Source organism: Rhinopithecus roxellana, chromosome 10 (assembly GCF_007565055.1).
Source record: "Rhinopithecus roxellana isolate Shanxi Qingling chromosome 10, ASM756505v1, whole genome shotgun sequence".
NCBI lineage: Eukaryota > Metazoa > Chordata > Mammalia > Primates > Cercopithecidae > Rhinopithecus > Rhinopithecus roxellana.
Window position 1 is genome coordinate 69,161,468 of NC_044558.1, and position 25,933 is coordinate 69,187,400.

Sequence of the window (25,933 nt, forward strand, 5' to 3'; positions counted from 1 at the left end):
AGTTTCACCATGTTGGCCAGACTGGTCTCAAACTCCTGACCTCAGGAGATTCACCCACTTCAGCCTCCCAAAGTTCTGGGATTACAGGTGTGAGCTGCCACACCCAGCCATTTTATTTCTTTTTATTGCCTCATTGGATAGATTGAATATAATCTCCAATACAATGTTGCCTCATTAGATGTATATTTTAAATGCTCTTTGTTAGATTGAAGAAGTTCCCTTTTATTTTACTTTGCAGTGAATTATTTATTTTAATGTGACTAGGTGTTGAATTTTGTCAAATCATTTTTTTTCCATCAGTTGATATAATCACATGTTTTTCCTTCTTTAGATTGTAAATGTGCTGAATTATCTTGATTGATTTTAAAATATTTAATCAACCTTGCATTTCTGGAATCAACCCCACCTTGTTGTAGTTTTTTATCCTTTCTATATATTGCCAGATATAACTTAATAATATTTTGTTTAGGATTTTGTATGTTCAAAAGGTAAATTTAGTGTCTATGTTCTAGTTTTATTTTCTGTTTTGTAACTGTCTTTGTCTGGTTTTGGCTAATGTCATAAGAAGAGTTGGAAAGTGTTTCCTCTTTATTTTCTGGAATATTTGTGTAAAATTGCTATTAATTGTCCTTTAAATGTGGTGGAATTTAGTGTTGAAACTATGTAAGACTAGAGATTTTATTGATTATAAAAGAGGAATGTAGACTTTTCCAAATAGAATTGTGGATTTGTCTACTTCTTCTTTCAGTCCTATTATTCTTTCTCTAGGTAAATGTTTCATACATTTTGATGCTTTGCTGTTAGGTGCATATATACTTAGGATTGTTATGTCTTAATTGTGAACCATTTTATTATTCTGTAATAAAGTTTGCTTTTTCTGACATTCACATATGACATTCAACTTTCTTTTGATTCATGTTTACGTAGTATATATATTTTTATATATTTTTAATCCTTTACCTTTAACTTACCTCATTATATTTGAAGTAAATTTCTTTTTAACAACATATAGTGGGAATATATTTTTCAAATTCCTTCTTATGAGTTCAGTCTTTTGTTATGATTAGACCACTTGCATTTAAGGCAATTATTGACTTGTTTGGATTTTGGTCTACCATTTTATTGTTTCTCTTTGTTCTTTCTATTTTCTGTTCCTATCTAAACTCTTTCCTGCTTTCTTTCAAGTTATTTAAATAATCTTTAGAATTCCATTTTACCTATTATATCTCTTAACTATACCTTTATTGAATTGTAGCATTTTAGGTTGGTGCTGTAGAGAATTATAAAATACATACTTCACTTTTTATCATCTACTTAGAGTTCATATGTTATTACTTCAATTGGAATGTGGAAACCTTACCATCATATCAGTCCTTTTATTTCCATATCTTTACATTGTGTTTGTCTCATGTGTTAAATCTACATATATTAAACTCCATTAGATAATTTTAAAATATTTTCTTTCAATCATTGTGGTAGTCAGGAGATTGGAGTCCCAAAGATGTCTACACCCTAATCCCTAGAACCTGTGAATATGTTACTTTACATAGCAAAGAGACTTGAACATGTGCTTAAGGCAAAGGCTCTTCAGATAGGGAGACTATATTGGATTATCCAGGGGGTCCTAATCTAAAAATATAAATCCTTAAAAGCAGAGGCCCTTTCTAAACTGTAGTCAGAGAACCAGAGAGAGTGTAGTGTGAGAAAGACTTAGCCTGCTGTTGCTAGATTGAAGATTGAAGGAGGGGGCAATGAGCCAAGGAATGCAGACACCCTGTAGAAGTTAAAAAAAGGTATAGAAATAGATTCTTCCCTAGAGTCTTCAGAGGGAAGCTTAGTCATGTCAATTATTTGATTTTAGCTTGGTAAGTCTGGTGTCAGACTTATGACCTTTGGGTTTATAAAATCATACATTTGTGGGCCAGGTTCAGTGGCTCACACCCATAATCCTAGCACTTTGAGAGGACAAGGCAGGTTGATCATTTGAGATGAGGAGTTCAAGACCAGCCTGGCCAACATTATAAAACCATGACTCTACTAAAAATACAAAAAAAATTTTTTTCTGGGCATGTTGTTACATGTCTATAGTCTGAGGTACTTGGGAGGCCGAGGCAGGAGAATTGCTTGAGCCCAGAGGCAGAGATTGCAATGAGTTGAGATTGCATCACTACACTACAGTCTGGGTGACAGAAGGAGACTCAAAATAAAAGAAAAAAAAAAGTGTATAGCCAGGCACGGTGGCTCACGACTGTAATCCCAGCACTTTGGGAGGCTGAGGAGGGTGGATCACCTGAGGTCAGGAGTTTGAGACCAGCCTGGTCAACATGGTGAAACCCTGTCTCTACTAAAAATACAAAACTTAGCCAGGCCTGGTGGTGCCTGCCTGTAATCCCAGCTACTCGGGAGGCTGAGGCAGGAGAATTGCTTGAACCCAGGAGGCGGAGGTTGCAGTGAGCCGAGACGGTGCCACTGCACTCCAGCCATCTCAAAAAAAACTAATAAATAAAAGATGTATATGTGTGTGTGTGTGTGTGTGTGTATGTGTATATATATGTATATGAATTTGTATTGTTTTAATCCACCAAAGTTGTGGTAATTTGTTATAGCAGCAATGGAAAAATAATATAACCATCAAACATATTTTACAGTACTCAAGAATAGTATATATTTTTAACCCAAATATTTGCCATTTCTGCTGTTCATTCCTGATATGCTGTTGTCTTTCTAGTATTATTTCCCTTCTGCCTGAAGAACTTTCTCTAGCAATAATTTTAGAGTAGGTCTATTGGCAATCAGGTTTTAAAGATTTTCTTTATCAGAGAATGTTTTTCTTTCTTATTTATTCCTGAGGGGTATTTTAACAGATACAGAATTCTGGGATGACAAAATTCTTTGGACACTTAGAAAAAAAATTCCACTTTTTTGTGGCCTCCATGGTTTGCATTCATTCAAACTGTTGTTTCCCTATATGTAATGCCATTTTTTCTTGTTGCTTTTAGGACTTTTTTTCTCTACTGATAGTTTCCTTTTTCTATTGTTTTCAGCACTCTGGTTATGGATTCCTTTAAGTGGATCCTTTTGAAGTTTGCTGAGCTCCTTGAATCTGTAAGTTTATGTCTTTTGCCAAATTTGAGACACCTTAGGCTATTCTTTCTTGATTAACAACAACGACAAAATGTCTGCACTCTTTCTTCTCCCCTTCTGGAATTCCGATGACATTTTCTTTTCATTTTGTCATACAGGTTCCTGTGGCTATGTTCATTTTAAAAATAAAGTCTTCTCCCTTTTGTTCAGATTGGGTAATTTTAATTGATCTGTCTCCAAGCTCACTAATTCTTTCCTTTATCATTTTCGTTCTGCTACTGGACCCATTCTAATGAGCCTTTTGTTTAAAATTTCAGTTATTCTGTTTTCCAGCTCTAAAATTTCCACTTGGTTCTTGTCTATATCTTCTATGTATTTGCTGCCATTTTCTGTCTTTCATTTGTTTCTAGAGTATTTGTGTTTATTTGTTAGAGCATTTTTGTAATGGTTTCTTTAATCTTTCCTAGATAATTCCAACATCTGTGTCATCTTGGCATTAGCATCTGTTGATTGTATTTTTCTCACTTAAGTTGAAGTTTTCTTAGTTCTCCATATGCCAAATAATTTTTATTATAACCTCCATATTTTAATATTATGTTATAAAACTCTGAATTTTGTTAAGTACTGTGGTGAATGTTGGATTTTTAAAAATTTAAACAGGCGATTGACCCATTTGAATTTAGACAAAAGATTTTGACTAGTCTTTCTTTTGTGTGGTTTTAAGACTTTGTAGTGTGCAACACTACAAAGTGATGACCTGGCTGGTAATCACTGCCTGGTTGGTCTGAGTGCAGTGGTGCTTACAACTAATTGGTCACAACCAATTACAGATTTATTTGTTCATTTTCCAGTCCTACTGCTTCAGTTGACTGGCCAAAAAAACAAAAAACAAAAAACAAAAATCAAGAACAAAAAACAAAGTACTCACTGCCAGTATGATAGTACTTCAAACTCTGCTTTTCTTTCCCAGTTTGCTTGATACCATGTAATATTCAGAGTCCTCAAATACTTTATACATTCTGTTGAAGTTTGATGGCATTCAGTGGGAGAAATGGTAAAGAGTACTTAATCCATTTTATCCAGAGTTGGAGCCCCATGATATTCTTTAATTCTTGAAAACTTTTTATATTTGTTTAAATGTTATCTATAATACTGTATATCTCTATTTTTTCTAGTCTGTTATTCCACGTCTCTAAGTAGCTGTGTGTTGGTTATTTTAACTGTAGCATTCATGTTTTGTTTATGTTTTCCATTCTTTTTATCAGTCTTGGCACATTCTCAGTAATATTCTCACATCTGACGTTTTGTTTTCAATTTTTTGTCACTAATTTTTAGCACTGTTTTATTGCTACTTATTAGAGCTAATGGTTTTTAATATTGTTTTTAAATATACTTTTATTTCTAGAAGTTCTATTTGGTTTCTTTTGAGATATGCCTACTCTTTTCTCATACAATTCTGTCATTTCATTATTTTTATATGCCTTTAAAAATATCTCCAATCACTTAAATAGTCTTATTTTATGCTTTCTGTCACTTTATTTTTTGATATCCTGAGTTATACTAATTCTCTGTTTCTCTCTCTCTCTCTCTCTCTCTCTCTCTGTATGTTTCTTGACTATTTTTCATGGTCTTTTATTTCAGTGTAATAACAATAACAATGGCAATTATTATTGTTAGTATGATTGCACAGCAGGAATTTTCCTCTTGTGTACCAGAAGTCATAGAAAGCCACTTAAAATAAGTTTTACATTTGCTTCTTCAGAAGACCCTGTGAGTTTAATGCTACTTTTTGATTTTAGAATTTCCATACCAGTGAGGAGTGTGATTTTGGACCTTGTACCCGCAAGTGGCAAAGCTTAAGATTTCACATCTAGTATAGGTGCGTTGGTTTTCCACAAGGGCATGTGCAGTGAAGCATTTTGCCACTTCTTGGGCCAACATGCAGAGTTTTAAAGTTTCAAAAGTTTCTTTTTGTAGGAGATATAATTCTTCAAAGCTTACTACTCTTATCAGAAGAATCAGTAATATTATCACCTTTCCTGGCTTCCAAAATTTGTTGTTTTCAGTTCTGGTGTGGATATTAAAATCCCACTCTATTTTCTCAGGGTCCTGGTAGAGTCTGAATCCCTGTGTCCCACCCTCTCCCAATTCTTGCACCAGCTATCACTTTCTCTTTCCATCTTCTGCTATATCTTTTTTTCCTCGCACCTGGGGATTTTCTTTTCTTAATTTAAAGCTCATCTGTGAGTTTAAAAATTGGATGTTTTACTTAGCTTTGAAATGTGTATATGGTAGGAAGGGATCTAAGGGTGGTTAGAGTCAACCATGTTTACTGAACTTTGCCTCATGTAGTCAGTACTTACATTAGTTTTCCATGGATGCTGTAACAAATTGCCACAAATTTAGTGGATTAAAACAATACAAATTTATTGTCTTACAGTTTGGTTGTTGAGAAGTCTAAAATAGTCTTGACTTTTCTGAGTAAAAGTCAAAGTATCAGCAGGGTTGCAATCCTTTCCGGAGGCTCTAAGGAATAATCCTTTTTCTTGCCCTTTCCAATTTCTAGATGCCTCCCATATTCCTTGTCTCATAGCCCTTCTATATTTTCCCATCTTCATAGGCAGCAATAGGAAGTCAAGTTCTTCTCATATTGCATTAATCTGACCTCTGCTTCTGCCTCCTTCTTCCTCATTTAAAGGCCCTTGTGATTATATTGGGCATACCCAGATAATCTGAAATAATCTTCCTATTTTAAGGTTACCTGATTAACAATCTTAATTCCATCTGCAACCTTAAATCCCCTTTGCCATGTGAGGTAACATTCACAGGTTTCAGGGATTAGTACCTGGAAAAGATTGTTTCTTAAGGGGGAGGGGATTGGAGTATTATTATGCCTATAACAATGATTGCAAGCAAAATTTTAACATTGTCTAAAAGGAGTTTGGGTGGATGTGCATATAATACATAAGACAACTACAACCTAAAGAGTTGAGGATAAAGGGATTGATGTGGTAGTAAAGCTTCTATATTTCAACTGAAGTGGCAACATATGGACTCTAGGTAGAAGGCGAAAAGTTAAGTATGTGTATTGCATTCCCTAGATTACCAATTTTAAATGCTTCACAAACAGATATAGTCAAAAAACGCATAGATAAAATGGAAGACTGAAAATACTGGCATTCCGTAGATAGAGACCAAGAATTCAACAGGACAGCCCCAACAAAGAATTATCCAGCCCCAAAATGTTAGTAGTTATAATGTTGAAAACTCCTGCCCAGGTTGAGAAACTCTGCCCTAGCTAATGCAATGACTCATCTTTACTATGGGTTTCTAAGACTTACACCTTATTTTTATAGAAACGACCCTTCACCCCTCCTCATACTCATATTTTAATGATTTCCATAGTATTTAATTAGGTCAAATAATTACAGTAGCAGGTTCAACTAGAATTATTTTGGGTATTCTGGAGGGAGCCTCAGTGTGCATGGTACAGGAGATAAGCCCATTAACCACCAGCTTTCAGCCTATCATGGATGAGAGTCAGAGAAACTGGAGAGTATCCCTACTTTCATGAGTTGGTTGAATACAGGTTGCTTAGGAGGACTTTTACATGGAAATACATGTGCGTATGTATATATATATATATATATATGTTTTATTCTTTTCTCTAACAATAACATGTAAATGATACATTATTTAAAATTTATTTTGTGTAACTTTTGTAGATACTTATTACAATTTAATATTTTAGATGCACTACTCTAGAAAGGTCTTTAATTCTCTGATGATTAATTTCTTTTCATTGATTAATTAAATTGTATTATTTATTTGCATAGTTTTTCAAATTTGGGAAGTTGCATATGACAATACTTTATCACTTGTAAGTACTGAAATATTTCTCAAACTTTACGAAGTTACAAATAGAATTAAATGGGAAATTCGATAAGAGAGAATTAAAAATAAATTTAAAAGAGCTCCCAAATTCTGAATCTTTTCTCTTAAAAATTCTAAGGGCAGAACTAAAAATACCCCTTTCCCTATAGTATAACATAGTATATGTATTCCACTATGTGATAATTCTGTATCTCTATATCTATAGATAAAACGTCTATTATACTGCTGCCTTGCAGGGGGCTCAGACTACCCAGTAGGTATTTTGGTAACTGTAGCTGTATAGTGTTCAGTTGGAGAAGTCAGCACCCACATATTTGCATGGAAGTTTAAGAAACTCAATTGATCATCGTACAGATTAATACTATATAATGGGTTTTGAAACTCTTTTTTTTTTTTTTTTTTTTGTGAGACGGAGTCTGGCTCTGTCGCCCAGACTGGAGTGCGGTGGCCGGATCTCAGCTCACTGCAAGCTCCGCCTCCCAGGTTCAGGCCATTCTCCTGCCTCCGCCTCCCAAGTAGCTGGGACTACAGGCGCCCGCCACCTCGCCCGGCTAGTTTTTTGTATTCTTTAGTAGAGACGGGGTTTCACCGTATTAGCCAGGATGGTCTCGATCTCCTGACCTTGTGATCCGCCCGTCTCGGCCTCCCAAAGTGCTGGGATTACAGGCTTGAGCCACCGCGCCCGGCCGGGTTTTGAAACTCTTAACTTTTCCAAAATGAAAGTGGAATGTCATTCCTCAAAATTTACCTAAACATTTTAGGGATATGTTAAAAAAAATTATGTGCCATTGTCTGCTGAAAAATGGATCTCAAATTACAACACTGTTATGGTCCCGGGCATATATATGGTGAAGGGCAGGTAGAGCCTGCATGAGTGTGGTCAACAGTGGGATGGCTCTTCTCTCTCGCCTGGGCTCCTTCTCCTCCCTCTGCTTATTTATGTATTTATGTGTTTATTTATCTCTCTCTCTAACCATCTCCTCTATGTATATTTTGGCGTGAACGGACGCCCTGGCTCAGTTCCCCTTGCCTTCTGCTGTATGCTGGTCCCACAGAGTCCAGGTCTCCACGCTGTATTTGGCAGGGGGCGCGCGAGGTCCCGGAGCTGTCCAGCACCTCCTGGCCAAGTTCTCCTCTGCGCTATCGGCGCCAGGGAAGCTCTCCAGCGCGCTCCGCCCCAGGCAGGGAACCTCTCCACCAGGACTTCCGAGGCTTCCCAGGCTCGCCATCCGTCTCCAACAGTCTCTATCTACTTTCCCCAGCTCCACCTCGGCAGTGGAGCGTGTTTTCGTGGCCTTCCTCCGCACGCCCTGGAGGGGGAGTGCCCTGCACCCCGGGGGTGCTTCGGAGCTCAGTGCATGAATGCACGTGGGCTTCCCTCCTTTGCCTAAAGGGCGGGCGAGCGTTTCTTGCTCCAGCCTTGCCTCCTGCGGCTGGGTGGTCTTTTTTCTCTCCTGTCTTTCAAGACAAGCTCCCGAAATCGAGGGGTGAGAGAAAAGACCGCCCATCAACTTAGCACCTTGCAATTAGATCTTTCAATCCCGAAAGGAGGTTGGCATTGCCCGGGTCATCGAGAGAGGGAGGGAGAAGAGCTGAGGCTGCAACGGCTCCGGGGCTCGCTAGACCGGGTTTGGCATCGAGGAGACCTTGCGGGAGACCGACGCGGAGCACCGGCCTCGCCCTCGGCGGCCCCTCCCTCCTCTTCACCCCGCCTCTCCCGGCCCGCCCCTCCCTTCCCGGAGGGGCAGTCTCTCAGCGCTTCTCCGGGAGCTCTCTCCATTGTCTCTGCCTTTACAACAGGTTCGGGCGGCGGGGAAGACGGGCGGGTGCGGGGCCGCCCCAGCCCGGGCTTTCTTGGGGCCGCCCCCCTTCTACCGGGTGTGCGAGTCTTTGGCTGCTTTTATTCGGCTCGGGAGCTAATTCCCCGGCGGAGTCGCGCCGGGGCGAGTCCGACCCCTCCCTCCGGGCCCCCTCCTGGCCGCGCCGCCGCCTCGGCTCTGCGTGTGGGAATGATGTGCGCATTGGAGGGTCTAAGTTCTTCACGCGCCTGAGGAGGCCTCCTTTTTCTTTCTTAGGCGATCAAAGCGTATTAATCCTACTAATCAGTAAATTCGAGGCAGCAGCAAGAGAGACAAACGCTGTTTTCCCCCTTGATTCCAAGAACCTCTTCGATTTTTATTTTTATTTTTAAAGAGGGAGACGATGGACTGAGCTGATCCGCACCATGGAGTCTCGGGTCTTACTGAGAACATTCTGTTTGATCTTCGGTCTCGGAGCAGGTGAGTGGCCGCAGAGCTGGGACTGGGAAAGAGATGGCTCCCGCCTCGGGGCAGCATGGTCTAGCTGGGGAAGCCTCGCTTTTCCCGGACCCAAAGTAGGTTTGGAGTGGGAAGCTTGAAGTAGGGGAGCGGGTTTGGATTCGGGTTTTTTTTTTTTCTGTGCTTGCCTTGGAGACCGCGAGGCGTGTCACGCCCCTAGTCCGGGGTCGGAGGGCTGAGGGGGAACTTTGCAGAGAGAGGGGTTTAAAGTAGGTCATGGAAACGGCACTGAGTGCTCCGCTATTTAAAGCCTGGCTGCTGATCTCAGGTAAGGTTCTCGGTGGAGGAGGGGGCAGTCGCCTCTCATCTTCAGTTCCCAATATTGTCGCGAAGACGCGGTTCTTTGCTGCCCTGGAGGAAGAGACTTGCATTTTGATGGAGCTTTTCCTTTTTTTCTCTCCCCTCTCATACCCCTCACCAGTTTGGGGGCTTGGTGTGGACCCTTCCCTACAGATTGACGTCCTATCAGAGTTAGAACTTGGGGAGTCCACGACCGGAGTGCGCCAGGTCCCGGGGCTGCATAATGGGACGAAAGCCTTTCTCTTTCAAGGTATGCCCGGCATGCTGCATCCCCACTGTGATTTCAGTTCTGATAACCCTGGCAGGAGTTGTCCTCGCCGTTCGTCCTAACTTTGTATTGCCTCATGGATGACAGTACCTTAGCTGAGGTGTAGAGGGGCCAGTGTGAGACACATATCCCTATCTCTTTTAAGTGTTTTTTCTCTCCTGCCGCACCCTTCTCCTCCTTACTTTGTACTCTTGCCAGTTCTAATGGGTAGTGCCTTAATTACCCAGCAGAAACTCCTATGGCAGATGGTTGATTTTAGAATCTGGGGAACAATGAATTATAACACAAACGCCTCGTTTGGGTGAAACTGATTTAGGTAGGAAACAGGATAGCTTAATCTTAGTTAAGACACTGATCTCTGAAAGTTTCAGGTACAATGGTGCCCTGCTTGGTTGGAGGAATTGTTTTATGGGAGTAGCTTTCTGGAAAATTTAATGCCTCTGAATATTTTTACCTACTGTATATCACAGTCACACTATATTTGAGGCAAGATTTATCATTGAAAGACCCTCATTCTTCCTTCATCCACCAATAACAAGAGGAAGGGAATAATAGTCTCAAAAGTATTTTGGAAAGATTTCAAGTAAATGTTAATCTAGAAGTGTATCTTGTATTATCATTAATTGTGTACCTAGGATTTTACAACTTTTTTTTTTTAAGTCAATGAATATTGGCTGGGTACAAATGTCTGCATCTCAAATTATATTTAAATGTGTTGTGCAGTCAGAAGCAAATTCCAATGCAACAAGCCTTCAACTTTGATTAGAGCTTCTGAGGGTTGCTTGTTTGTGGAAAGTTGCCGTAGTAAGAGCTTCTAAAAGATGGCTAAACGTGTACAGACAGGCTAGATTCACATATAGTGAAGAATACATGAAGGCAAAAGAGAAATGGAGTTTGGTTGAACATATCTGATGGACTAAAACTTCTTGTCCTACCTCACCCAGGTTTTTTTTTGTTTGTTTGTTGTTGTTGTTATTTTGGTGCCATGGCTTTGAAAGTGCAATTCATAATTACTAAAGAGTTGGATATGCAAAAGGAAACCACTTCGGAAAATATGCTACCAAGAAATAGAAATAAAATAAAACTTGAATGTTTCTGTAGTGGTGTTGTTGCCTGATATAGCCAGTATGTGTCACCATGGACACTAACACCAAAGCCTAGAGTTGGGAAAGAGGAAATTCACATGTGTTACATTTACTTAAAACAAGTTTGCTCTTATAAAAAATTAAAATGCAATTTTCTGGTTTAAAAATTATTGTTTAAATTTTCTGTTTAATTAATTTTTTATTGTAACAAATATTTATGGTAATGTTTTATTCACTTAAAGGTCTTTTATGGAGGGTGGGGCTTGGATATTGAATCCTTTAAAAACAATGACCAAATCTAATAAAGAAGATAAGGCTACACTGTCAGCAAAATTTCACGTAGTTGAATAGACATGTCAGTAGGGTTAACCTTCTGGTTTGTTTTGTTTTGTTTTGTTTTGTATTGTTGTGTTTTTATCTCTGATTTTTAATCCTTATGAACTGGAAACAAAGTTATTTCAGGACTGCCAATTTGAGTAACCGGAAAGCTTTATAGGATCTAAAGCTCCTAATAAACGGTATTGTAGTGCTCTTAAAATTTACAAAGCTCCTTTAAATTTTATTAGTATTCTACCTAGTTTCCTCTGTAGAGTGTCTGATCTGTCACAAACAGAAACCTTCAGGACTGTGCATTTTATATTCTGATGCTAGAAAATTAAACAATTTTTAGGAAATAGTCTCAGGAATCGATAACCTTTCCTAGTTAATTAAAAATGTTTAGTTATTCATTTTTATTTAAATTGTCAAATTATTCAAGGCATTGTGTTCAAAATACATAAGGCACATAAAATGTTTTCTTTGAATTTTCCATAGTAACTAGATATCCATGTACATTGATGAATTGGTTGTTTTTGCTTCCTGGTTGATACCAAGCTCAATATTTAGACACAGTAAATGCCTAACAAATATGGTTTATGAGATTTGAAGGTGTAAAATTTCATTTTCTGCCAAATTATGAACTTTATTTAATATAACCAATCAATCAACAAGTATTTCCTGCATGTAATGTTCTCAGTAGGCATATATTACTGATGTATTGATTATGCTGTTGTGATTTCTTTTATTCTAAGATTCGGATTATGAAATTGACAAAAGGTGGCCCTTTGGCCATGCATAGAATTTCGCATTACCTTGGAAAGGTCTTTGCTAATAGCATTTGGAAACTTGTTAGGAAGTCAGTTCTGAGTCTTGCAGCTTCACTGAGATTTCCTTTGACTGTAGAGAGAAAAAAAATATTCAGATTCTGAAGATTTTATAGATTCTATTTACAGTGAGTTGAGGGTGCTGCAGATATTTTGTACAGTGTATGCATAGTCATGGCAGGAATAGTAACAAATTACAAAATCTGTGAGATGCTCTCAGGTTTCATATGAACTTATCATATAAGTTTCTTTGTGCTATCAGATATGTTCTAAATAGATGGAAGGGATTTTGAACCATTACAGTTTTTCCTGCAGTAACATAACCATCCTCTTCTGTCTTTTAGCTTTAAAATAAAGAAATCTCAACATGTACTTTCCCAATGATTTTTGCTCATTTAATATTGCTTTTCCTTGTGCCAGTTTTTCTCCTTAGTGAATTTTGAGATGCATGCAATTCAATACTTTTTGAAACAATACATTTATTATTATCTATACCTAATAAAAAATAGAAATATATTTTAAAGTCATATATTTTAAAAATAATAATAGCAACTATAGTATCACTAAAATGGTTTTGTTGTTGTTGAAATTTGATTTATAGTTGCTTTGGAAATTCAAATAATAAGAATCTAAATTAGATTACACCTTAATAAATATGGCTTTTGATCTTTGCCAATTATAATAATTTTCAAAAAAGGAGTCCAGGCAATATTCTAATCATTTCTAGCTATAATCTGACTCACAGCCACAAAAATACACTTATTATGCTTTTAAAAATTAGAGGAGTGAATGTTGACACTAAAAGCACCTATGAAAAGTTATAAAGGGTTCTACCTTCTAAAACCTAGGAAGTAGTTCCCAGGAATGATCATAATGTTTTTTTCCTCTCTGTACATGAGAGATCCGGAATAAGAGTAAACAGAAGCACCATTTGAGGACTTTCCAGCAATGTTAGCATGATTTTTAGATCTTTGATTTTAGCAATTAATCTGGCCAGGTTTCCAAGGTAGATAATTTCCTCTTTTGGTTTAATACAATTTCTTCTGAAGTGTTCACAGATTTTATAATCTCATTAATCCGCAGAAGAGAAGTAGATAAAATCAAAGCATGTTTTTTTTTACAAGTTAGTAAAATGAAAATAAGCTTAGTAGTTATTTGTAAAGAACTTTGAGGTTTTAAAGGGAAAAAAAGTCGTACGTCTCCTCTTATGCCATGAATAAGAATGAAATAGGTATTTGGTAGCAGCAGAATGAAATAGGCATTTGGTAGTAGACCATGGACTTTAGCAGGCAAAGGTTACTGCATTGAGGAAATCGAGGTGGCATTAATTTGTCTTCAGTATGTTGGTTGGTGAGCATCTGTGCACTTTGAAGTGATGGCTATTGGTGCCCAAATAGAGTGGAATAACACAGTGATTAAGAGATGCACTTAGAAACAAAATATACTGATGTAGAATTTCATTAGTTGTTTTACTGTGGTGAAGTTCCTTAATTTCTCTAAGCTTCAGTATCCTGAATTATAAAGTGATTATTGTTATGACGATTAAGCGAGTTACGTTCATTCAATCAAATAAGTTATTGTTGTGAAACTAGCATACTGCTAGGTGTTAGGCACACAACAAATGAAGAATTTGGAACTTAACTTTGACTTCATAGTGTCTTAAAAATAGCCATTGAACAATTACATAGTTACTGACCTAATCACCATTAAGATAAATTATATGAAGAAAAACTGAAGATATAATGAGAATCTATATTTTAGTTATGGGAGTCTCTGGCTCAGGGAAACCATCTTTGAAGAATAGTCATTTAAGCTTATAGTTGAAGGATATATAAGGGTAGTCTGGAGAAGAGACGCTATGGGGATAGGCAAAGGGACTAGTGTGTGAGCAAGGTTCTGAGCATGGAATGAGCGTGCATTTTAGAAAATGGAGGAAGTCTAGAGAAATAGAAACATAGGGCATATGATATGAAATAAAGCATATGAGGAAAGCAGGGGCCAGGTTACATGGTACGCTATATTAATAGAGCAGAATTGAAAATTTATCATTATGTAAAGATATATTATGGTGGGCAGAATAATGGTCCTGCGTAGATGTTCATGTCTTAATTCTTGGAACCAAAGAATCGGTTACCTTATATGGCAAGGGGAAGTTAAGATTGCTCATCAGCTAAATTTAAGATTAGGAGGCTATCATAGATTATCTGGGTGAGCCCTGTGTAATCAGAAGAATCTTTTAAAAATGCGGAGAAGGAAGCAGAAGAGTCAGTGTAGAGTGATGTGATATGAGAAAAACTGGTCTGGTCACTTGTGGCTTTAAAGATGATAGTGGGCCACAAGCCAAGGACTGCGGGCCGTTTTTAGAAGCTGAAAAAGGCAAGAAAATGAATTTTCTCTTAGAGCCTCCAGAAGGAATGTAGTGCTATTGATACCTTGATTTTAGAGCAATGAGACTCATTTTGGACTTCTGATCTCCAGAACTGTGCAATGATAGATTTGTGTTGATTTAAGTCACTAAGTTTGTGGTGATTTGTTTGAGCAGCAATAGGAAACTCATACAAATTTTGGTTCATGAAAGTGGGGTGCTGGTGTAAGAAATACCTAAAAAATATGGAAGTGGCTTTGGAATTGGGCAATGGGCAGATGTTGGATGAATTTCGAGGAGCGTGATAGAAAAAGCCTGGATTGCCTTAAATAGACTTTCAGTAGAAATATGGATATTGGTGACTGTACTAGTGAGGACTGAGAAGAAAGTGAAGAGCATGGTAGAGAGAAAATCTAAATCACCTCTGAGTATTTCTAAATCATCATACGGAGAGCATTGGTGAGGTATAGACATTAAAGGAACTGCCATTGAGGGTTCAGATGGAAATATTATAAACTGGAGGAAAGGGGACCCTTCTCATATAGTGGCAGAAAACTTAGCTGAATTGTACCCTGTGGTTATGTGGAAATCAAAACTTGTAAACAATGAACTTAGATTTTAGCTAAGGTGATTTCTAAGCAACAAAAGTGTTGAAGGTGCACTCTGGCTTTTTCTTGCTGTTTGTAGTAATGTGAGAGGAGAGAGAGAGATTTAAGGAAAAATTGTTAATCAAAACATATTCATAACTTGATATTTGAGAAATTATCAACCTATTCAGAATCCAAAACATGTTAAAATAGGATATTCACTGTCAGGAATACCTAGTCTGAAAAGAAAGCCAAGGATGTGACTAGAAAATATTTTGCTAGTGCCTCAGAAATATCAAAAGGTCAGAGTATTCAGTTACATTGAGGGCTCTTTGAAGAACATATGACTCACAGATCCCCTCAACCATTTCAGCAGAGGTCACAAATAGGGATGGAATTATCCAAGAAATATCTATGGAGGAGCCTTTTTTGTTTACTGGAGTGAATCCCCATGACGTACATGGGAGATCTGCAAGGTTCTTAAGAGTATTATGCCAGTAAAATTGCTGCTGGCGTGACCTGAAAGAATCAGTGAGAGAATAAAGTGAAAGAAGGTGTTGGATCCCCAAAATTCTACAAGCAAAAAAACAGGCTAACTTGGCTGTAAACATCTTTCTATGAAGCTATCTTTCATGAAAAAGGAAGTTTAATTCAAAGGGCAGAACTCAGAGCCCAGAGCATGGAGCTGACTCCAGAGGGTGTAGCTAATAATTACAGAAGCTTATTTCTAGACCTTGAAACCAAGTGGTGTTTGCCTGACTGGATTTTAAAATTGCTTGGGTATGGCAACTGTTTTTTTGTTTGTTTGTTTGTTTCTTTCTTCCATTTTCTCCCTTTTTGAATGAGAATATTTAGAACTATCACCTTTATCTGCCTTACCATTGTATTTTTGGGATCAGATAGCATGTTTTAAGGTGTGCCTCAGAATGGATTATATGCAATGCCTTTCTCATACCTGTTTTAGATGTTTTGGATGGTGAAATTTGAGACTTCTGTTTTTGTTTTGTGTTTTTATTACTTCACATTTAATTATTTTTAAATTGACAAAATTGTATACATTTATTGTGTACAACACTGTTTTGAAATATGCGTTGTGGAATGGCTAAATTGAGCTAATTAACATATTCATTACCTCATGTAGTTATAATTTTTTGTGGTGAAAACACTTAAAATCTGTTTGAAATTTTAAAGAATACAATGTATTATTATTATAGTCATTATGTTGTACCATAGACCTCTTGAACATATTGTGCCATCTAATTGAATTTTGGTATCCTTTGGCTAACATCTCCCCAACAACTACCTCCCATCCCAAGACCCTAGTAACCACTATTCTACTTTCTGCTCCTATAAGTTCAACTTTTTAAGATCCCACATATAAGTGAGATCATGTGGTATTTTCTTTCTGTGATGGGTTTATTTCACTTTACATAATGTCTTCCAGGTTGATCCATGTTGTCTCAAATAACAGGATTTTCTTCTTTGAGGTGGAATAGTATTCCATTGTGTGTGTGTGTATATATATATACACACACACAAACACATACATACCAGATTTTCTTTATGCATTCATTTGCATTCTTATGTTCTTTGCAGCATTATTCATAATGGCCAAGATGTGAGATCAACCTAATTAATGGTCACCAATGGATGAACGAATAAAGAAAAATGTTATTGGAATTTCAGTAAGGGTTACAGTAAATCTGTAGATCATTTTGGATAGTGTGGACATTTTAACAATATTAATTCTTTGAATCCATGACCAAACGATATCTTTTCATTTATTTGTATCTTCTTCATTTCTTTCATCAGTGTTTTATAGTTTCAGTGTACAGATCTTTCACCTTCTTGATTAAATTTATATGTAAGTATTTTATTTTTTTCATAGCCATTGTAAACGAGATTGTTTTCATGATTTCTTTTTCAGGTAGTTCTTTTTTTTTTTTCTTTTCTTTTTTTTTTTAAGATGGAGTCTCACTCTTTCACCTAGGCTGGAGTGCAGTGGTGCAATCTAGGCTCACTGCAACTTCTGCCTCCTGGGTTCAAATTATTCTCCTGCATCAGCCTCCCTAGTAGCTGGGATTACAGGCACCTGTCACCACACCTGGCTAATTTTTGTATTTTTAGTAAAGACAGGGTTTCGCCAAGTTGGCCAGGCCAGTCTCGATCTCCTCACCTCGAGTGATCCAACCGCCTCAGCCTCACAAAATGCTCGGATTACAGGTGTGAGCCACCGCACCTGACCAGTTTATTGTTAATATATAGAAACACTACTTTTTTTTTGTATATTGATTTTATATCCTGAAACTATACTGAAATCATTTATTAGTTCTGACAATTTTTTGGTGGCATCTTCAGGATTTTCTAGATATAAGATGATGTCAAATGCAAATAGGGATAAATTAAGTGGCAAGATTGGGCATATCCTTATCTTTTTCCTTATTTTAGAGGAAAAGCCTTCAACTTTTTACTGTTGAGTGTAATGTTAGCTGTAGTTTTGTTATATCTGAGCTTTATTGTGTCGAGATACATTTCTTCTATACATTTATTGAGAGTTTTTATCATGAAATGATGTTGAATTTTGTCAAACGTTTTTCTGCAAATATTGAAATGATCATGTGGATTTTGTCCTTTATTCTGTTAATTTGGTGTATTACATTTATAGATTTGTGTATGTTGAGCCATTCTTGCGTGCTTGGGATAAATCCTACTTGATCATGGTGAATGATACTTTTAATGTGCTGTTGAGTTTGGTTTGCTAGTATTTTGTTGAGGATTATTGCATCTCTGTTCATCAGCAATATTGGCCTGTAATTTTCTTGTAGTATCTTTGGCTTTGGTGTCATAGTAATGCTGGCCTTATAAGATAAATTTGGAATTTATTCTCTCTTCTTCATTTTTTTTTTTTTTGGAAGAGTTTGAGAAGGATTGGTATTAGTTATTTAAATAGAGTTTAGCAGTGAAACCATCAGACCTTGGACTTTTCTTTGATAAAGGACTTTTTATTATTGATTCAATTTCCTTACAAGTTATTTGTCTGTTCAGATTTTTCATTTTTTTCATGATTTAGTCTTGGTAGGTTGTGTGTGTCTAGGAATGTATTCATTCCTAGACATATACACTTAAACTTCTAAGTTTATCTAATTGGCATATAATTGTTCATAGTAGTCTTATGATGTTTCATATTTCTGTGGTATTCGTTATAATATCTCCTCTTTCATTTCTGATTTTATTTTTTTGAGTCTTTTCTCTTTTTTCTTAGATTTCTTAGCTAAAGGCATGTCAATTTTATCTTCGTTAGAAAACAACTGTTTCATTTATTTTTTCTATTAATTTTAGTCTCTTTCATTTATTTCTGCTCTGATCTTTATTATTTCATTCCCTCTAGTAACTGTGGTTTTACTTTCTTTTTCTTTTTATAGTTCATTTAGTTGTAACTTTAGGTTATTTGTTTGAGATTTTCTCTTTTTTTAAGTGTAGGCGTTTGTTGCTATAAACTTACCTTTGGTAACTGTTTTGCTGCATCCTTTAAGTTTTGGTATGTTGTGTCAATTCTCATTTGTTTCAAGATGTCTTCTAATTTCCCCTTCCCTTATAATTTCCCTTTTAATTTCTTTTTTGACCAATTGGTTGTTCATGAGCATGTTAACTTTTATGTATTAGCAAATTTTGTAGAATTCTTCTGTTACTGATTTCTAGTTTCATATCTATGTTAATCTCTTCTGGCTACTACAACAAAGTGTCTTAGATTGGGTAATTTTTTTATTTCTCACAATTCTGGAGGCTAAGAAGTCCAAGATCAAGGTGCCAGTAGATTCGGTGTCTGGTGAGGGCCATTCCTCATAGATTGCACCTTCTTTGTGTCTTCACATGGTGGGAGGGAGGGATGAATGCTGTATCCTCACATGGCAGAAGGGCAAGAGACTCTAGGGTGCTTCCTTCAATCTCTTTCATGAAAGCATTAATCTCATTCATGAAAGTGGATCACTCATGACTTTCCAAAAGGCCCCATCTCTTAATAATATCACATTATGTATTAGGTTCCAACATTTGAATCTCGGAAGGACATATACACTTAAACCATGGCAATACCATTGTGGTTAGAAAAGGTACATGATATAGTTTCATTATTTTTAAATTTGTTAAAACTTCTTTAATGGTCTAACATGTGATGTATCCTGGAGTGTGTTCCATGTGCGCTTGAGAAAGAATGAGCATGCTGCTGCTATTGGATGAAATGTTCTTTATATGTCTGTTAGATCCATTTGATCTAAAGTGTAGTTTAAATTAAATGTTTCCTTATTGATTTTCTGTCTGGATGATCTGTTCATTGCTGAAAGTAGAGTATTAAAGTTCCCTATTGCTATTGTATTGTATTGCAGTCTATCTCTTCTTTTAGATATGTTAATATTTGCTTTATATATTTAGGTGCACTGATGTAAAGTGCATTTATATTTACAATTGTTATATATCATCTTGATAAGTTTATCGCTATCATTGTATAACGTACTTTGTCTCATTTTACAGTTTTTGTCTTAAAGTCTATTTTATTTGATGTAAGCATAGCTATCCTGTTCTATTTTGTTTTCCATTTTCATGGAATTTATTTTTTATGCCTTCACTTTCAGTTTTCATGTGTTGTTGAAAGTGAAGTGAGTCTCTTATAGGCAGCATGTATCTGGGTCTTGCTTTTTATTTTTTAAATACATTCAGCCACTTTATGTCTTTTGATAGCAGGATTTAATCCATTTGCTTTCAAGGTAATTATTGATAGGTAAGAACTTACTACAGGCGTTATGTTAATTGTTTTATGGTAGTTTTGGACATCATTTATTCCTTTCCTCCTCTCTTGTTGTCTTCCTTTGTGCTTAGGTGATTTCCTCTGCTGGTATGCTTTGATTCCTTTCCTTTCATCTTTTATGTATCTATTATAGATTTTTTCTTTTTTCTTTTTCTTTCTTTCTTTTTTTTTTTTTTGAGACGGAGTCTTGCTCTGTCCACGGGGCTGGAGTGCAGTGGCCGGATCTCAGCTCACTGCAAGCTCCGCCTCCCGGGTTTTTACGCCATTCTCCTGCCTCAGCCTCCGGAGTAGCTGGGACTACAGGCGCCCGCCACCTCGCCCGGCTAGTTTTTTTTTTTTTTTTTTTGTATTTTTAGTAGAGACGGGTTTTCACCGTGTTAGCCAGGATGGTAGATTTTTTCTTTGTAGTTACCACAAGGCTTACATAAAACATTTTGTAGTTATAATAGACTATATTAAGCTGATAACAACTTAGCTTTGATATCATAAGAAAAACTATACATTTACTGCAACTCCCTGCCTACATTTTATTTTATTTTTTAAGGCACAGTTTGCATCTTTTTATATCGTGTATTCCTTCACAAGTTATTGTAGCTTTTATTATTTTTAAATAGTTTCGACTTTTAACTTTCATACTAAAGATGTAAGTGATTTACACACTTACATTATAGTATTAGAGTATTCTAAATTTGACTTTGTACTTCATTTTACCCATGAGTTTTATATTTCAGATGTTTTCATGTTACTAATTAGCATCCTTTTCTTTCAGCTTGAAGAACTCCCTTTAGCATTTCTTGTAAGACAGGTCTGGTGATGATGAACTCCCTTAGCTTTTGTTTGTTTGGTAAAGTCTTTATCTCTCTCTCCTTCATTTTTGAAGGGAGTGTTTGCAGGGTTCAATATTCTTTGTTGGCAGTTTTTTTTTTTTTTTTTATTATTACTTCTATGCTTTTGATATCACCCAACTTTCTCCTGGTCTGTAAGACTACTGTTGAGAAAACTTCTGTTAGCTTTATTGGAACTCCTTTATACGTGATTTGGCTCTTTTACTAGTTTTAGGATTTTTTTTGTCTTTGATTTTTGACAGTTTGATTATAATATGTCATGATATAGTCTTACTTGGATTGAATCTGGTTGAAGACCGTTGACCTTTCTGTATCCGAGTATCTTTCTCTAGATTTGAAATGTTTTCTGCTACTATTTCTTTAACGAAGCTGGAAACCATCATTCTCAGCAAACTAACACAGGAACAGAAAACCAAACACCACATGTTCTCACTCATAAGTGGGAGCTGAACAATGAGAACACATGGACACGGGGAGGGGAACATCACACACTGGGGCCTGTTGGGGGGTGGAGGGCTAGGGGAGGGATAGCATTAGGATAAATACCTAATGTAGATGACAGGTTGATGGGTGCAGCAAGCCACATGGCACGTGTATACCTGTGTAACAAACCTGCACATTCTGCACATGGATCCCAGAACTTAAAGTGTGTGTGTGTGTGTATATATGCTTTTTTACTTGTCTCTTTCTTCCTCCTTCTTAAACTCCTGATGCCATCCCATAAATCCTGTAAGCTTTCTTCTTTCCATTTCCTTCTTTTTTCTTTTCTGACTGTATATTTTCAAATAATCTATCTTTGAGTTCACAGATCCTTTCTTCCAATTGATCATTCTGTTGGTATTACTGTCCACTGCGCTTATTTTGTGCACTGTGTTTTTTAGCTGAAGAATTTGTGTTTTTCTAAATATAATTTTAAACTTTCCATTAATCCCTTTTCTGTTTAGAAAAAAAGTGCAGCTCACTTCCAGCACTCATTTAATTTTACATAAACATGCTTTTTGAGGCTGAAGGAAATCTGACTGATTTGCAATGTGAAAATAAAATATAAAAACTGTTTTTGGAGTTATTTCTAAACAGAACTAACATCAGAATTATTTGAATCACCAGAATAATCAATTTCGGAAAAATCAGATTCATCAGATTAGTCTTTGGCCAACAACTGTTCAAAAACAATGTTAACATCTGCATAGGAATGCTACATTTTCTAGGATTTGACATTTTAGCAATTGAGAATTACTATATTTTAAAATGGAAATACCACTATTAAAAGCAGCATGCTATAAATAGAATGATGTCTTTTGTTTCTAAAACCTATATACTGGAACAATGTAAAAATAATAATAAAAGCAAGATATTTCATGGCAAAGTTAACCCAGAGTAAACACTGCAGCTGCAACCACTGCTAGTGAGTATTCATGGGGCAAATGAGAAAAGAGTTAAACTTCTAATTTTGATCTCTTACTGTTTTCCTGATTTTTTTGAATTATTTATGTGTACTTCCTTAAGGTTTTCTGAGCTTCATTAAAACAATTGTTTTGGATGCTTTGTCATGAAGTTTATATGTTTTCATTTCTTTGGGGTCAGCTATTGGGAGATTATTGTGCACTTTTGGTGGTGTTATATCTCCCTGGCTTTTTATGTTTCTTGTTGCTTCTGTTAAAATCAGTGCATTTGAAGAAGTAAGGACTTATGCTAGTCTTTGCAGACTGGCTTTGTCTGGGAAAGCTCTTCACCAGTCAGCCAGTTCATAGATTCTAGGAAGGTTGTCTGGCATGGTCGGTGGGAAGACTTATTAGCTGGAGTTCTCAGACAGGCTGTCCTGGTGTCTGGGTTAGCAGTTTGGCGGGCCTGTTGCCTGGACTCACTGATTGGGTCTGTGGAGCTAGCTTGGAGCCATAGTCCATGGTCACTGCCCTGCTGATGGAATGGGCATCCTTAGACCCAGCTTTAGCCTGGCCCCTATGGATAGAGGCTGCCAGCCTGGTGCTAGGTTAGGTCTGAAGCCTAGGAAAGTGAAGCCCAGCTCAGCTCTGGGGGTGGTCCAGAGCCCGTGGCTGCTGCAAGTGCTTGTTTCTGGAATGGGTCTGGAGCCTGGGTCTGTGGGTCCCAATCTAATGTTGAGCTTGTTTCAGAGCCTGAGGCTACTGGGGATGGGCTGACAGTGGGGCAGCCCAAAGACCAAGTCTGATTGGCCGGCCTGGAGCTTGAGGCTGTGGGATCCGGTTTGGCACTCGAATGGGTTTGAAGGCTCAATATGTGGGTTCCAGCCTAGAGTCTGTGGCTGTGGAGTCATGCCTAGTGTTGGGTTTTACTGAGTCAGGCCTATTTTTGGAGTCTGAAACAAAGTCAAGTGCTCATTTTTATTTCCTTTCCCCAAGATTATTGCTTTCCGTGCTATGCTGCCTGACACTGGGGAAAGGTGAGATGGGTAATGTAAAATTGTCCTTACTGCTCTCTTCAATATGCCTTTTCTTATTTCTGTGCCACACCCAGGTGTTGCAATCTCTCACTTGGTTTTCTTAGCTTTTGTATGGTATTGTTATGTGTTGATAGTTGTTCTAATGGATGTTTCTGTCAGGGGATTGAGGGCTGGAAAGTCTTATTTCACCATCGTTCTAATGTGTGGTTCTTGGGACTTCTGAACTGTTTAAGATTTAGATGAACCTTTGAGTTGATACTTCAGTGGGCTGGAAATTTGGGGGACTGTTGCATGTACAATGGATGTGAATCTTTGGGGGTCAGGAGAAAGACTGTGGCAGGCTGATTGATAGCTGTCCACAAACTAATCCCCAGAACCAGTGAATATATTGTTACATGGCAAAGGGAGATTAGATTTGCAAAAGAAATTAAGGTTGTTAATCGGCTGACTTGAAAATAAGGAGATTATTGTGGATTATCTAGCTGGGCCCAGTGTAATCACAAGGGGCCTTTTAATTGTGGGAGAGGGAGGTAGTTGAGTATTTGTCAGTGTGAAGCAATGTGAGACTTGACTGGTCATCTCTGGCTTTGAAGTTGGAAGGTGGCCACGAGTCAAGAAATGTGGACATTCTCTAGAAGCTGTAAAATGCAAGAAAACAAGTTTTCTCTTAGAGCCTCCAGAAGGAACATAGCCCTACTGACACCTTGATGCTTGCTTAGGGAGACCCATTTTGAACTTCTGATCTCTAGAACTGAAGGATAAATTTGTTAATTTAGCCACTGAGTTTGTAGTGATTTGTTAAAGCAGAAATAGAAAACAAATATATATCTTGAACATTAGCAGTCATTTATTTTATAACCAAATTAAGCTTTTTTTTGAAATTTTGAGACTTTTTTAATTTGAAGGTAATCTTAATGCTATTAAATTCACAAATGGTAATTTAAATACCTAATCCTATTTATCTAAAACACATATTGCAAGCACACAAATTATCTATTCTCTCCACGTGTCAGCACCCATTCATATCATGGTTTGGAAATGGGGAGACTAGATTCGCCTTAAACTGCAAGTCAGCAGGTGTTTCTTTACAGTTAACTTTAGCAAAATTCATACAAAATAGTAATTAACAATGATCTTCCTTACTTGTTAACTCACAAGGAAACACCTTCAAAACTGCATTTTGTTTAAGTTTCTGTACTAAAATGTAGAAAAACTGAACTACACAAATAGTGAAAAGTTAAAAATTCCTTAATTTTTTATTCCTGGTACCACTACCACAATTTACAGGGCAATACACCTGATGTAATGAAAAGAAAAAGTAAAAGACAAAGCTACAACAGATAAAAGACCTCAGGAATGTACATCTAATTGACACTACATTGCATTAATCAATAGCTGCACTTTTTGCAAACTGTGGCTATGACAGTCCTGAACAAGAAGGGTTATCTGTTTAAGCTACAGTAACTTTTCTGACTATGGATCATCGTTCCTTCTGTGGCAGATTTTTACAGTTCCTCTAATGCATTTGGGACGACTGTCTCAGAGTAACCTGCAGCTTTCCTGACAACTCCTTGCTCTCCTGCTAAGAACTGTAGCCCTTTTCTGCTGTTTTTAGAACCTTCTGCTACCATCTTCACCACTTCTACCACCAGATCCATAACCACTACCATAGGGACTGCCTGACCTTCTTCCACCAAAACTGCCCCCTTTCATGGGTCCATAATTTGATTGCTGTTGTCCACTATAATTTCCAAAATCATTATAGTTCCCACCACCACCATAGTTACTACCACCAAAATTTCCTCCTTCATTGTAACCATGATATCCTCCACCACCGCCACCATATCCACCACCTTGGTTTCCATTTCCTGGTCCACCACCACCATAGCCCCCTCTACTACTATAACCAGGGCCACCGCCATAGTTGCCACCATCACCTCCAAATCCATTATATCCACCATCACCTCGTCCATAACTACCTCTGCTGCCACCACCTCCACCATCATAGCCTCCTCTTCCACCAGAGTTTCCACCACAGCCAAAATTACCTCCACTACCTCCAAAGTTTCCTCCACAACCCATAAAATTGCCAGATCCACCTCCACAACCTCTCTGTGATCCAGCAGACTGCATCTCTTGTTTAGAAAGGGCCTTTTTCACTTCACAATTATACCATACCATTAATAGTGTGGTATTTCTGAACAACAATTTTATCAACTGTATCATGATCATAAAAAGTTACAAAAGCAAATCCTCTCTTTTTCCCACTCTGCCTGTCTTCCGTAACTTCTGTGGTTTCAATCTTGCCATACTTTTCAAAGTAGTCTCTCAAATTATATTCTTCTGTATCTTCTTTAATACCACCAACAAAAATTTTCTTCACTGTTAGATGCGCACCAGGCTTTACAGCAGCCTTTCTAGAAACAGCTCTCTTTGGTTCCACTACATGCCCATCAACCTTGTGATCAACCTTGTGTGGTCGAGCACACATTGCTGTATCCACCTCTTCAACACAAGAATAAGTCACAAAACCAAAGCCCCTGGAACGTTTTGCTTGGGGGTCTCTCATTACCACACAGTCTGTGAGTGTGTCCCATTTCTCAAAATGTTCTCTTAAACTATCATCTGTAGTTTCAAAGCTCAGACCACCAATAAACAGTTTTCTCAACTGCTTTGGTTCCTTTGGATCATGGCCCTCCTCCCTGCGGTGGCGACGGCGACAGCCGGAATCGGGCTGGGGGCGACCGGGTGGCGGTTTTACCTCCATTTTGAGACCGGACTCGCCTCTTCCAACTCGAGTTCAATATCACAAAGTAAACTTTCTT

At 37.4% G+C, this 25,933-nt stretch overlaps 1 protein-coding gene and 1 pseudogene across 4 annotated transcripts in view; one reads left to right on the forward strand and one right to left on the reverse strand.

The window, feature by feature from the left end:
* Window positions 1-8,221: 8,221 nt before the first annotated feature.
* The window catches only part of NELL2 (neural EGFL like 2), a 388,158-nt gene continuing 370,446 nt past the window's right edge, over window positions 8,222-25,933 (forward strand). Inside the window, exons 1-4 of one of the 4 annotated variants that reach the window (XM_030939202.1) lie at window positions 8,757-8,778; window positions 9,172-9,257; window positions 9,432-9,564; window positions 9,718-9,846. In XM_030939202.1, the coding sequence (XP_030795062.1) occupies window positions 9,513-9,564; window positions 9,718-9,846 (181 nt within the window). In that variant the 5' untranslated portion in view covers window positions 8,757-8,778; window positions 9,172-9,257; window positions 9,432-9,512. Of the gene's footprint in view, window positions 8,466-8,613; window positions 8,779-9,171; window positions 9,258-9,431; window positions 9,565-9,717; window positions 9,847-25,933 lie in introns of those variants that run through there. The other 3 variants (XM_030939199.1, XM_030939200.1, XM_030939201.1) reach the window with 3 other exon arrangements.
* On the reverse strand, window positions 24,720-25,875 carry LOC104668298 (annotated as a pseudogene).